Source organism: Scardinius erythrophthalmus (assembly GCF_964197995.2).
Source record: "Scardinius erythrophthalmus genome assembly, chromosome: 1".
NCBI classification, from domain to species: Eukaryota; Metazoa; Chordata; class Actinopteri; order Cypriniformes; family Leuciscidae; genus Scardinius; species Scardinius erythrophthalmus.
In genome coordinates, this window is record NC_138221.1 from 13225773 (window position 1) to 13241157 (window position 15385).

General features: G+C 40.2%; 1 protein-coding gene across 1 annotated transcript in view; it reads right to left on the reverse strand.

Annotated features, from left to right (window-relative positions):
* Positions 1-15029, reverse strand: part of LOC308690853 (uncharacterized protein) — a 33716-nt gene extending 18687 nt beyond the window's left edge. The window contains exon 1 of the mRNA XM_081365592.1: positions 14965-15029. Coding sequence (XP_081221718.1) covers positions 14965-15025 — 61 coding nt within the window. The 5' untranslated portion in view covers positions 15026-15029. The remainder of the gene's footprint in view (positions 1-14964) is intronic.
* Between the last annotated feature and the right edge of the window lie 356 nt (positions 15030-15385).

Genomic DNA, 15385 nt, shown 5'->3' on the forward strand with positions numbered 1-15385 from the left:
GCATGTCCACACCTGGCTGATCGCTGTATAATACCAAACACTCAGTCCGGCAGTACTGAGTGTAGTCCGGCAGTACTGTGTAGTCCGGCAGTACTGAGTGTAGTCCGGCAGTACTGTGTAGTCCGGCAGTACTGAGTCCGGCAGTACTAACCAACAGTAGGGCTTTCTCACAACATGCATTTTCATTAATACAAGGAATGCAAAAAGTGCTGCACGGGGTGTTACCTCTTTGTGCTCTTTGGGTGTAGGGATGGTTCCATTTAGAAAAACAATATGCACTATTAATTATTAAAAATATAAAAACATGTATTTCATTAGTGTATTTGTGTGTCTATAGCTGAATATGTTATAAAATCAAAGAGAATAGCTCTGATGATACATTTAGGCTACTTTTAATAAATGCATTAATAGACTGCAGTGCTTCATTGTGCAGTGAATACTGAACTGTTTCATCAACAGAAGGGTGTTTTTTGTATGTTGTGTTAATTGATTTTAAAGCAACTATTCATTTAAAGAAGTTTGATTGAGGAAAAACTAAATATCAGTAAGTGGTGTATTAACCCCCCTCCCACTTTCTGATTCACACAGTTGCATGCTTTTTATTGTGTTAGGATATGTATTGTTTTAAATGTTGTGTGTTGTTCATTTTTAAAGACATTGTTCAAATTTTATTTTAGATTTAATCCTGCAATTTACAGGATTTGTTTGTTATTTGTGCTTAGATAGCCATACCAGCCAGTAAAGTTCCATGGTTTCCAATGTGCCAGCATGCAATTTACGCGTTAACACGCAATTTACGCGTTAACACGCAATTTACGCGTTAACACGTCATTTACGTGTTAACACGTAATGACGTGTTAACACGTAAATTGCGCGTTAACGCGTAATTACGTGTTTACACGACAGTTTCACACGTTTTGGCCCTTTTGGCCTTCCATACATACGTGTGTGCGTACGTGTGTGTGCGTACGCGTGTGTGTGTACGTACACATCTGTCTGTGTATACGTATGCGCGTGTGTACGTACGTACAAGTGTGTGTGTGTGTGTGTGTGTGTGTGTACGTACGTACGTACGTACGCGTGTGTGTGTACGGTTGATGTATGTGATTATCTGTATCTGTGCATATCTCTTTTACACAATTATTTTTGTTTTGAAATAAAAGTTATCACTGGTTTGAGTTTGGTTTTTTTGAGTTGGCATGCATAATATGGGATACAGACAGAGATTGACAATGTACTGTATGTAGTTAGTTTAACTTAAAACTACTTTATTGGCATAAATGTTTTATAATAACCTAATGCACAAAAATAAACAAGACCTATTACAGAGGAATGATTAAAATAAAAAATATATAAGGTGCCATTAATGTTTACAGTAATTTTGTAATTTACACAGTGAAGTGCAACAGAATGTAAAAATGTTTTATGTAAATGTAATTTCTTATGTTTACCTTAGATCAGACATAGTTAAAACTATGGATATATGCTCAAATACTTTTTGCTGCTTTCATTATTACTTTAGAATTGTTTTAATACTTTATCATTTTATTAAAGTATTATTTCAAAGTTGCGCGAGCGTTTTTAAGACGCGTGATGTCACCACTTAACGCAAATACAACGCCTGCGCTGTCAGCGCGATATGGCACCAGTTTTCAACCGCATTTCCTGTTTACCGTGGCGTCGACGTCATTACTGTGCCACTAACCAATGAGAACCAGGTGCGGCCCCGCCTCGATCGACGTCATCACGTTGCCCCTAACCAATGAGAAGCGTTATAGCCCCGCCCCGATCTGCAGGCTGCAGCCAGGTGTACTTGGACTGTTCCGGGAAAAGATTCAAAGCTTCGAGAGTGTCGAGAACAGCACCATCTGGTGCTTATTCAAAATAAAGCAGCCAGAATCCTGTGTTAGAAGCTCTGGCAGATGAAGCAACCACAACACACTCCATAGTTTCAATGTTGTGTGTACAAATAAAAGCCTTACATGTTTGTGTTTGATTTGTTCATTAAATAAATAAATTTTCTCTCCTCACAAACCCATCAACCAGACTGAGCCAACAATGACTCGTTAAATAAGAGGCTTGTTTGAGATGCGCCTTGCCTCGCCTGAAATGTATGCGAGAGTAGGAGCGGCTGCCGTGAGAGGAGGAGTGAAAAAAGCGCAGGCAAGCCGGACAGTTCTCTCTTCACGCAGTGGATCTGACACCTGTGAGATCAAAGATGGCTATCGTGGGATTCACGCTCGTGCACAGTGTTGCTAATGGATGGAATTTAAGTTCTGTTGCTTTTATATAAAAATAAATATAATGAACAAGACACCCAAAGTAGCCAACTTATTTAATTCCATTCCAAATACATGTTTATCAATCTTTTTTTTCTTTAAAACAGACATGTGTTTTTTTTGTTTTTGTTTTTTTTTTTATAAAAATTGCATTGCATAACCCATAGAGATCGCACTGTCAGATAGTTTGGGAATATTCACACTGTAACAACACTGAGTCAGTTAAGGGGATTTATTAGCTCAATGAGAATTAATATTCATGAGATATGAATATTAATGTGCCGTATACACAAATTAATTTATTCTAAATAGGGGATAAGTAGGTAGAATTTATATGTTCAATTAGGGGAAATTTAGGTAAAAGTTAGTGTTCATTTATCATGCACATTATCTGTCCGGCAGACAACATGTACCATTTCTGAACAGAAACCTATCAGTCTATAACACCGACAAAAGATATCCTTCTTGTGGCCACAAAGAACGATACCTTTGTCTTTCTAGACAATTAAAATATTTTACTGGTAGAACTAAAGCAGAGCTTGGAGGTTATCACACTCTCAGGGATTTCAGCAATGGAACAATATGAGACAGATTCAATTTCATAAGATTATAAAGTTTTTAAAGCAATTATAAAGCATTATATGTGTGTATGTGCGTTTTCCAATCACGGGGCTTTTGGTCGGACACTGTCTTGTTTGTTCTGAGGTGTAAATCAGTGTTTGAGTGTAAATCAGTGTCTAAGAAGACCCATAGGGGATTTGCGAAATTGCCGACATCGCGGCGCCTTGCTGCTCGTGACTTCCCGTAGAGTAGTAAAACACAATGTTTTTGTTGATTCAGGAACAAGAGAGGTGTCTTTAGATGGCAGTCAATGAGTTACTGAGATGATAGGCGCCCTCTGTTGTTTGTAGACAGTCCAGGAAGAACAGAGCCTGTTTGTTGATTGGAATGTCAAATAGCTTTAATCAGAGTAAGACACTATGCCTTGCTATCAAGGAGGACAGGGGTTTTTGCAAATGAAGATCCCAGTAAGTTAATTAGATCACGGAGACTGGGAGGGGGAGTTGATCATGGGGTAATGTCAGTGAGTTAATCATATAGGGAGAGCTGACAATCTGATCATCTCTTTTGCGTTACAACACATAACGTATACTAGGCCTACACATAAAACATGATATCAGAGTTTTAAAATCAAACATTTTAAAAGAGAACATTACATCACGGTTGTTTAAGCCAATGAGCATTAAGCTGTGTCGTCAGCAAGTCGTTTCCCATCATGCTTTTGATCAGCGCAGTCGGTGGAGAGCAACTGCGCTCGACTGCAGAATCCGACACGTGCGCCTTGCGCTCGCGAGAGACTTTTGACATACGTCAGCATGACATCAGAGCAAGGCGGACCGCACTCGGACACATTTCTAACCGGCATGCATCTCGCGCTGATCACCGGTGATCGGTTCTGCGCAGATTTTGCTCATCTCAAACAAGCCTATTATCTGGGGTTCGAGTCTTCTGACAGCCAAAGCAAAACGCGCACGTGATTGGACAGAAAGTGAGGCTTCATTTGTCGTCGATCACGTGACTCTAGTAAACCAATACACACTCCGATACGGGGCTTCATTAGAAATTGTGTCACATGCGCTAGTAGTGGGAAGTTCGGATCATTTTACTGACTCGGATCTTTGAGTCTCGTTCAGCAAAATGAACGAATCTTTTTCCGAGTCATTTCGTTCATTTCAGCATAATATAAATAAAATGGCATGTTAAATATCTCAACACATCTAGTAGGCCTACTTACGAAAATGTTAATTACATTTGTAAAACGAATAAAAATAAACTATAGGGTAATGCAGCCAAAGCCAAATGATAAGAAACCGAAATGTTTTATTAATTGATTAGTTGTTGGGTCTTAAGTTCAGGCTATTGCAGTCTGACTCTGTTAGTTCACCTCACCTCCTGATCCGAGACGTTCTTTCCTTTGCAACTTCATATTTATCACGTTTGTTCTCCTCCTCTCGTGTCTCGTGACGTTAGTTGCATCGACCCGTCAGTGTCTGACTCTGATCTGTCTGAGCTGTGCCGTGTGTGATACAGCAGGGCCGGAAACAGAAACGATTAGTTCATCTTTCGAGTCTCGAGTTCGGGTCCGAGTCTTTCGTTCTTCCTGTCAGTCCCATAGAGGCTATGCTGTCAGTAACGGAAAGAGAAATTATTAGTTAATCTTTTGAGTCTCGAGTTCGGGTCCGAGTCTTTCGTTCTTCCTGTCAGTCCCATAGAGGCTATGCTGTCAGTAACGGAAAGAGAAATGATTAGTTTATCTTTCGAGTCTCGAGGTCTAGTCTTTCGTTCTTCCTGTCAGCCCCATAGAGGCTATAATGTCAGTAGCAGAAACAGAAATGATTAGTTCATCTCTCGAGTCTTCGGGTTCGAGTCGTTCGTTCGTTCTATGTGTGTCCTGCTCCCGCTCACCATACGCACTGCTCCTGTGCTGCTTACGCTCTGCTAACGCGTGCAGTGTGAAACCGGCGTCAGTGTCATACGTAACATCACTACTACACACTAAAAACTCCTGGGTTATTTATTTAACCCATTTTCTGGGTTATTTGTGTTGGGTTAAAATTATGGGTTGTTTTTTCAGAGAGTAACCATTTTCTGGGTTATAGGGCTAATATTTTGACCCAATTCATGGGTTGTTTGGGTTTCTGGGTTATTTTTCAAAGAGTAACCCATGTTCTGGGTTATAGGGTTGGCTTTCTCTCTCTCTCTCTCGCCCGCCCGCCCGCAGTTGTTCTGGAATTTTCTCACAACAGTCGTTTGAAATAACCGTCGCTTTCGTGCTCGATCCGTTTTGGCCTGCATCGGTGCAACTTCATCTATATTCAAGGTAAGAGAGTATTTTCAGTGTTGATGTAATGTAAACTTTTCTGTGTCCATGTCCCTGTTGCTAGTTTAGCACCATTTGCTAAAAAAAAAAATACGTTGAGACTAGCGTTAGCCATGGTAATTCTGTGGTTGGCATGTAGCCGCGGCTATCACGACAACATCTAGGACAACTCGAGGTAACGTTATCACACACCGGACGCGATTTTGAACACGGCCCTGAGCCGTTGCTGGGTGTCGCGGACAGACACCGGATGGCGCCGTGGCGCCGCCGGTGTGTGTACACTCATAGAGAATAATGTGTTCGAATTTTAAAGACGCAACACTGCACTTCGCGTCCGGTGTGCTAGCCCCTTGAGAGACTGCACGTCCGGTGAGCGATACCTCGAGTTGTCCTAGACGCGACGCTTCTCGTCCGGTGTGCGAGCCCCGCGACGAGGCAACACAATAGTTGAGTTATGTTTTCCAGCTGCGCCGTGCTTATCATATTATACAGTGCTCTACTGGCTGAAGTAGTGAGAGTTAAAGAAGCGGGTCAAGTCTTCAAATTGTTGCTAATCTCTATATTGCTATGTTTTCTCCAGGTCATCTTGAATGGACAGTTTTGTCGCTGATAAGCTAACTGAGTGGCAGCTGTCTTAGCTGACAGAGAATTTTAGAGGTGAGCATTTTACTCTTATTGCCCTTATATCATTTCTCTATACCTACATTTTTTTTAATAAGGCTTAAATGTGTCAGTGCAAGATTTTGTGAAAGTCACAAATTCTTCGCCAGTGGGGTATACACAACCCTAAAAGATTATTGTGCCTTGTCTTTAAGCTGTTATGCATAAGAATGGGCAAGATATTCATCTTTGCGTTAATGTCATTACACTTTTTAATGAAAGAAAAGATGTCATTCACACAAAATGGGTGATGTTAATGCTGCAAAAGAACCACATTAGTTAACTAGCAATTTGGGCCACGTAAAAAAAAACAAAAAACACTGCATTCCCTTAAAAGTGATTATTTGTTAGCTTGATAATGAAAGAGTGTCTGGTGAGTGGTTCACAATTGTCTCAACTTATTAACAATACTCATGTTGTCTTGTTTTCTGTCTTTCAGATGAAGACATAGATGAGGAGGCATTTCTTCTCTTTGATGAGGACACTATCAAAAATCTTGTCCCCAAAGTTGGCCCCAGGCTTAAATTCCTGAGGCTCTTCTGAGAATTGTTGTTTATTTTTCTATTTTTTATTTCTAATATTGTTATTACAGTGTGACCTAAAATAAATAGGAAAACTAGATGTACCGCATGGCGGTACAAAATATGACCGCCGCTCAGGCCTGCACTGGCTTTCCACAAAAATAAATGACGTGGAGCAATTTGGCTGTATTGCGTGTTTATGTATATACCTAAAAAAAGTAGTAGTATGTGCATGTCTGTCTGTGTGTGTGTGTATGTGTGTGTGTTTGTGTGTGCGCATGTGTGTTTGTGTGTGTGTGTCTGTGCATGTGGATTTGTATGTGTGTGTATGTGTGTGTGTCTGTGCGTGTGGATGTCAGTGTGTGTGCATGCTTGCGTTTGTTTGTATTCCTGCATGTGTGTGTGTGACAGTATCATCCTAAACCAGCAACCCTTCGCTCAACAGCACCATCTACAGGCCGATGAGTGTACAGTCACTAAATGTGCACATAAATGAATTTATTTTATACCCCCCCCATGGATGAAATTCTACGAAACTTAGCATACCCCCAGAGGATGTCAAGTTAATCATACACATGAAATATGGTGCAGTTCTGAACATCTCAACTGAAGATAGGGGCGATTAAAGCAGAATAATATTGCATTTTCATTTTTTATGGGAGGGGCGCAAATCACAAATGAGTGATTATGGGCTAGGTTGATGTGGGCCCTTAAGACCAACATACCATAAAAATTTCTTCATCCTCGGTGCCACGGTTCAAGTAGTTATTTAGGAAAAACTGCATTTTTTGGGTTTGGGGGGGCCCAGCGTGGGGGGGAGTGGCCCCCGGGGACCAAACGAAATTTTTCCGTAAAAGTCTAGTGGGGCTACATGCCCACCAAATTTCATGTTCCCCAGTGTTTCGGTGTCCCTGGTATCGTTGACGGAAAATTCAGTAGATTGACGAAAAAAAAAAAAAAAAAAAACTTTGACAATCCCTATATGGACACTTAGGCTGCAGGCTGGCTGCAGTTCACACTGCAGGCTGAAACGACCCAATTCCGATTTTTTCGCCCCTATGCGACCTGTATCTGATCTTTTCATGACAGTCTGAACGACACAGATCCGATCTTTTCAAATGCGACCCAGGCCACTTGGGTATGTGGTCCCAAATCTGATACGTATCCAATCTTTTGAAATGCGACTTCAGTCTGAACGGCCAGGTCGCATGTATCCGGCCCGCACATCATTGATACGGGACAAACGTCATAATTCTGCGTTGAAGTAGTTGTCGGTTTGAAAACGGACTGCATATTCATCGAGCTGAGGTAAATCTGCCGAACAGGTCGACCTCGATGAGCCCGTTAATTTAAAAAATAAATAAATAAAAAAAGCCCACGGCCACCATCATTATATATCCAATGACTAACGTTATGTTAACTTGTTTGTGCTGATATTAGATAGGTCAGCGGCTGCTGTCGGGCTCTTGTGTAACGGTCGCTGCGCGCGCTCGTGTGTTTTGTGTGTGTGTGTGTGTGTGTGAGTGAATCACAGCTAGTTGAAGTTTAGCTACTTCCGCAAACAACAAGTGACGTCGTTGACCGTTGAGTACTCTTCTGCGCATGCGGGTCACTTCTGGGTCATTTCACGTTCACACAGGAGATCACAGAAGGTCGCATTTAATTGGAAATGTGAACGGCCTTGCAAAAAAATCTGATTTTTTCAAAAAATCGAAATTGAGCATTAAGTCCTGCAGTGTGAACGTAGCCTTATACTTATACTTATGTCCACCCTGTCACATGACAGGGTGGACATTTGCAACTCCTGAAAATCAGCCTGAGCCAGGCCCCTCCTTCTTCTATATTGGTTAAGGGTTTCTTGAAGTCCTGTTGTTTTTAAAATGTTCCCCCATTCTAGTTCACCCATTAAAGCATTTGTCCACCCTGTCATGCCAAGTTCCACCCTGTCATTTTGTTGTCCACCCTGTCATGTGCAACTTTTATGATGAAAATAAACTAATTATTTTAACAAGTTAACAAAACCTTGTGTGTGATTTCTTAATAAACAAATGAGGGCCAGTTAGTATTGTTTTAAAGTTTGACTAAATATCTTTGTTGTTAGATTTTATTTAGAATAGAATGTGCAACTATCGCATATTTTATTGGGCAATACATATTTAAGCAGTAACTTCATTATTATCAAAATACTTTTACCATTAACTAAAATGTTTTGTTGGGAAAGGGACACATTCTCTTTCCTCAGATCTACATTTTATAATCACTATGCAATGAAAATGTATTTATTCTACTATGAGTTTGTCCATGACAGGGTGGACATATTTTATGGTTTGCTCGTATATTGTCAGCTTGCAGTTAATTAAAAAAAAGTGCTGGAGCTTGACCAATATGCATTTCTAACAGCCTAATGTCTCCTTAATACAACACATATGAAGTTAAATGGAAAATCTCAGATTTTTGGGGGGAAATTGTGAAGTCTCAAAGGCACTTTATGGTGATTTTGACCCAGTTGATCATGTGATGCACTGGCCGTTCTACTAACACCGGTGTAATCGTATCGTACGCTCCAGGGACCAGCCAAGACTGATCACACAATAGACAGTAAAAGATCACACCGGTCTGATCTTACGTGCGAAATTCAGTGATTCCTCTGCGTACCACTAGACGGAGCCGTACCACACTTTGAGAACCACTGAAGGCCACTTTTTTACACAGATATTCCCCTATTGCATTATTCAACATTATATTCAACATTATATATAATATTTTAATGTAGTACTGACACTAAAACTCTTTTTTAAAACTAAAAAAACATTTTTTTTAGATAAAGCATTGTAATAAGATTTTTATCGAGGGAGAACACACAACAGAAAGGCCCATATTCACCAACTACAGTAAGTCAATTTTACCCACTGTTCGAAAACCTACACGGGGATTAATATATAGTATTAAGTATGATTTTCATCTTTAAAGTAAAACATTTAACGTTACTGATAGAAAGTCTGAGTAACTTTTTGTCCTTTTGTCTTTCTTCTGCTGAAGTGGCTCACTGAAAGTGGATTCATGTCACCTTCATCAGTCCTTTCTTTAATCACTGGAAACCATTAAGGGAAAGACCCTCAGACGTGTCATAATAGGATAAATGCGGCTGCAGGTAAAATTATTTGATGGTTTGATTTTGGTGTACCATTTGGCTTTTGTGTGTGCTTCCCTTGCTATGATACACATTTCTGATGGGATTGCCATGCTTTAAGTGTATGTTTACATTTTTAATCATGTAATACTAACAGTCTCAAAGATGACATTACTCAGTTCATGTTGTGTGAATGTTATAATGGCAAACGTTTTTACAATTTAAGATTGTTTAAAGGAATGATATAAAAAAAACCCGGCTTTTTAAGGACTTTTCATTGAATAATTTCTTCTTTCCCCCCTTCAGATTCGCTAAGGATTACTGGCAATCTGGTGGAGGATTATTCTTTAGCTGCTCTGGTACGCTTCTGGTATCACTTCTGGTACGGATTCATTGGCCTTTTGTGTTATTTTTTTATTTTACTTGATTTAATAAATTACTTTTAATTAGTACGATGTATGGTTAGGATTCTGAATTAAAACAGTGTAATGTTCTCCACAAATATTATCAGAAATATACAGAAATATATAATTGTTGAAACAATATAAACCTGCATTGAAAGATATAAAGAACAACAGACCTCAGCCCTCTCAGCTCAATACCACAATTTGTTGATTTCTTAATCTGTTTTAAGGATGAAATCATTCATGACCTTATGATTATAGTAACCGTAACTGACACATGGGAGTAATATTACATTTTTTACAATTCCACGTTGAGGCTCTGAAGAATTTCTTGTGTAAATGTACATCTGAATACATAAAATATGTGTTTTAGAATGGATAGTGTTGTATACTTTGTTTTCTACCCGACAAATTGAACTGTAAAGTGAAAATCTTGTACATGATTTATTTTGTATTCAGTGTTTTCAGTTTTCAGTGTTTTTGCTTTTATTTATAGGACAGTAGCAGACAGCGGGCACGAAGTGAAGAGGAAGTGATGGCATCGTTATGGACCTCGAGCTGGGACCCTGTCGGAGCACTGCACAAGGCTGTCACATTTTATTGAGAATTTAAAAACTTATATATATTTCAAATATTAAATGTTTAATTTAAGGGTTACTGTAATTGACCCTTCGCTAAGCCCCGCCCTCCTTAGTTACTGTTGCTACGCCTGTCAAGCTTTTGCACCTGGCACGTCTATTACAGTATGAATGCACTGGTTTCAGACATTCCTAAGGAGATAATTAGTCATTTTTGCCGAACAGGTGAAAATATGAGAGTGCAATACTGCAGTATGCATTCGAGGGCTATATCCACGGCATAATATGCAAACGATTAGAGAATAATTTCATCAAAATTGTAGTTAAATCGTTAGGTCCCAGCGCAAGCAGCAGCCGCCTCATACGCTGACCATTCAAATGGGAAACACAAATTTGAGGAACAGCTATGTGCATGCCCAGTAGGGTAACTGAAATTTTAAAATATTCTAATATTTATTAAACAAACAGCTTATCCATATGTATTGTGGAATAAACACACGACATTAGCCTGACCACTTTGCAATGATAACATTCTCCCGCTTGTATTTTTAGCGCGCCAGGCATTACTGCTCACACGTCGGACTAACTTACTGTTATGAACTGATTAAGTTTGCATACCAACCTTTTCCTTGGAGATCTCCGGCAAGCCCCGTGTTGTTCCCTCCTTTTACTAACTACCTTTTACTTTTACTAGAACTAACACCGGGAGAGTCGCGATCGGATTGGGGTAACGTTACTAGTTTGGCCGTCGATTAACAAAATGCTGAACTATATTTTTAAGTAACGTTAAATTATGTCAGTGAGCCTCCGTCTTGCCTTTAATCACACTGCTTGATCCACGAGCTGGACAATAACTTTATTCTAGAGCTGCTATAAAGCCAAAACACTTTACTTTTAATTTATTATTATCAATGTAAAGCTGCTTTAGAACAATCAGAATCAGAATCAGAATCAGAAAGAGCTTTATTGCCAAGTATGCTTGCGCATACGAGGAATTTGTCTTGGTGACAGTAGCTTCCAGTACACATACAATATAAAGTGACAAGACAAGTAACATAGGTATAAATAAAAAATAGAAAAAAATAAAAATAAAATAAAAATAAAAAGATTATAAATTATAAATATATATAAAGTTATAAGGTGCTATAATGAAATGTCTGAGGGAAGTATTGCACATGTTTGTTCCACAGTAGCGGAACATTTAAGTGTTCATGAGGTAGATGGCCTGGGGAAAGAAACTTTTCCTGTGTCTGGTTGTTTTTGTGCTCGGTGCTCTGTAGCGTCGACCAGACGGTAACAGTTCAAACAGAAAGTGTGCTGGGTGTGATGGGTCCAGAGTGATTTTGCGAGCCCTTTTACTCACTCTGGATGAGTGCAGTTCTTTGAGTGTGGGAAGGGTAGTGCCAGTGATTCGCTCAGCAGTCCGAACTATCCGCTGTAGTCTACGGAGGTCGGTTTTGGTAGCAGAGCCGAACCAGACGGTGATGGAAGTGCAAAGGATGGACTGGATGACAGCTGAGTAGAACTGTACGAGCAGCTCCTTTGGCAGGTTGAATTTCCTCAGCTGACGCAGGAAGTACAGTCTCTGTTGGGCTTTCTTCACAATAGAGTCTATGTGAGTGTCCCACTTCAGATCCTGAGAGATGGTGGTGCCCAGGAACCTGAATGACTCTACTGCAGTCACAGTGCTGTCCATGATGGTGAGTGAAGGGAGTGCAGGGGGGTTTCTCCTGAAGTCCACGATCATCTCCACTGTTTTGAGCGTGTTCAGCTCCAGGTTGTTATAACTGCACCAAAGAGCCAGCTGCTCCACCTCCTGTCTGTACGCAGACTCGTCACCGTTCCGGATGAGTCCGATAACAGTAGTGTCGTCCGCAAACTTCAGGAGCTTGACAGAGGGGTCTTTAGAGGTGCAGTCATTTGTGTACAGGGAGAAGAGCAGTGGTGAGAGAACACATCCCTGTGGAGCACCGGTGCTGATGGTGCGGCTGTCGGACGTGATTTTGCCCATTCTGACTAGCTGTTGTCTGTCTGTCAGAAAGCTGGTGATCCATTGACAGATGGAGCTAGGGACAGAGAGTTGGGTCAGTTTGGTCTGGAGCAGTGATGGGACGATGGTGTTGAAGGCAGAACTAAAGTCCACGAACAGAATCCTTGCATAGGTCCCTGGTTTGTCCAGATGTTGTAGGGTGTAATGCAGTCCCATATTGACCACATCATCCACAGACCGGTTTGCTCTGTAGGCAAACTGCAGGGGGTCCAGCAAGGGTCCAGTGATGTCCTTCAGATATGCTAACACCAGTCTTTCGAATGACTTCATGGCCACAGATGTTAAGGCAACAGGTCTGTAGTCATTGAGTCCTGTGATCTTTGGTTTCTTCGGGATTGGGATGATGGTGGAGCGTTTAAAGCAGAAAGGGACTTTGCACTGCTCCAGTGATCTGTTGAAGATCAGTGAGAAGATAGAGGCCAGCTGGTCAGCGCAGGTTTTCAGACAGGCTGGTGAAACACCGTCTGGGCCTGGTGCTTTCCTTCTCTTCTGTTTCCTGAAGATCTGACGCACATTATCCTCACTGATCTGAAGTGCAGGGGGGGAGGGGAGGGGGATGGCTGGAGGTGTTGATGGCTGTGTAGAGAGATGGTCAGGGCGGGTATGGGGTGTCTGATCGGGGGTCTCAAATCTACAGTAAAAGACATTCAGCTCGTTCGCAAGATGCTTTAACAATCTACATTGTTAAAAGCGCTATATAAATGAAGATTACGCCCGGCATTTCTCCCCTTGGGTTTTAGGTTTCGGGAAGGGAACAAAATCCACCACCCCGTCCAAACTTTTAGGATACCGGGTATCAGATTTGCACAATCCATACGCATAACGCGGCATATTTCCCTGACTCGCTCGAAAGCTTACCAGACCTCCCGCGCCTAGTTACGGTTGCTAAGCCACGATTGGCCTGTGGCGGTTTTCGGGCGTGGCTTAGTGAAGGGTCAATTCTTTTTAAGACTTTCTTAAGACTGTGAGTCTTTAAATATTCCATTTAGATGTTTACTTCTACGGGTTTTTAACATTACTTCGAAAACGCTGCAATTTAAAGTTTGAAATGTTTTTCATCTGTTTTAGAAAGTATTTTTAGACTTGTTTTTTCAGAATAAAACTTGTTTTACAATCTTGAGCATGTGTTAACTCATTATTTAATGTGTTTAATTAAGCCATTGCTGCCAGTCATTGGACAGTTAACAATTTTTAGTGTACAGTATACACGGGTTTCTTCAGTATACACAGGCAAAAAAACGCTATCTGTTATGCCAAATTCTGTAAAGATATTGTAATTAACGTAGATTTCGCATTGTTTGTAATTTCTTGTTGACTTAATAATAAACTGCAATTTCAGAGTTGGATCTGTTTGAGTGATATAGTGATTTTTATGTTTATTAATTTCGTTTACCTAATCACAAATAAGCATTCAAGCAATATTAGCAATATCAAGAAAATAACATTGAACAATTCTATAATGCATTTTAAGAAATGGATAAACATAAAAATCAATATATCACATTTGTTTGTGTTTCATATTAATATAACGTAAAACGTCCAACTGTTTACGAATCAAAATCCGGACATACTGTGATGCATGTATGAATTATCATATTAGGTCTAAGTTAGTAATGTAATAGCCAATGTTAGCAGAGCAGCATTTGCTTTTATATAAGTTAACCTTGTTTACGTTACTTTACGACCTGCAACATTTCATGACTGCACACATATAACGTTACTTTAGTGTAAATCAAAGATTTGACGATGGATTATGTGGGAAGCCTTAGTACCTCCGACCGTGGCGGTTATATTAAAAAACGTACTCTCAGTATCAGCAATGGTGAGATCTTGCCGGATCCCTACGCAACATGACGATCTTTGGATTGTGGATAACAAGAAGTGGCCAGCAATTGTATGGCCTGATATATATAATTATCTTATTCAGACACCAAGTGAGTATACAAAATAAATGATTAGAGAGTACAAATCCCTTGATGCATACAACTACGTGCTATGTGGTCATGTGCAGCTCGTCAAATTATGAATAGAAAGAATATAATTAACGTTGAAATGCCAGCTGGGTCAGTTACATACAGCAGATCGGCTGACTCGATTTCCTTCTCATACATTCCCATAACCCATAGTCAAGTCACTGGAAAAGACGCAGAGAGAGAGAGAGAGAGACCCAGAGAATAAAAGAGACAGAGCAACAGTTACAATCTTCTTTTATCCTTTCCCTGACCATGTGACTAAAACCCAAATGTGAGACGTTCAAACTGACCAGTCAGATAATTACAACTTCCCCCACCGTACTAAATGTGTGACAATTCATCGACCCCTGAAGTACACACATCTTGGCCTACAGTGATCACTATCATCCCCTCTGTGCCTTTAGGAACTACAGATGGTCATTGTGGAGGAAAGAGGGGGTGGAAAACAGTAAAGCAAACGTCTTTAGAGAAAATACAGATTTCTTTACCTGTGAGAAGTGAAGAGAGAATGATCAGTCCCAGCAGACACAGATCACACTTATCAGCCATTTTGTGTTTCTGTCAGTCTTTCTCTTCATTATATATAGTTACAGCTCTTCCTTTAAACATCATCAGCTCCTCCTCTGGTTGGTTACTTCCTCTCATCAAATGAGTGTTTAAATTCTGCTAGAGTTGCTGTTTAGTGACACGATGCCACAGTGAAGTGTTGCTTTAAGTGTGTGTGAAACGTGTGAGAAGTGCATATACTTTGAACACACTGTCTCAACACACATCTGCTCTGAACAGTTTATTGGCTACTTTTGCACACAAGAGAATTAATGTTAGTTTCACTTCTTTATTTTAGCAGTTTCAAGCATGACATTAAAATCTAGAAATAAAATAATTACATTATTAGTAATAAAATTAGTT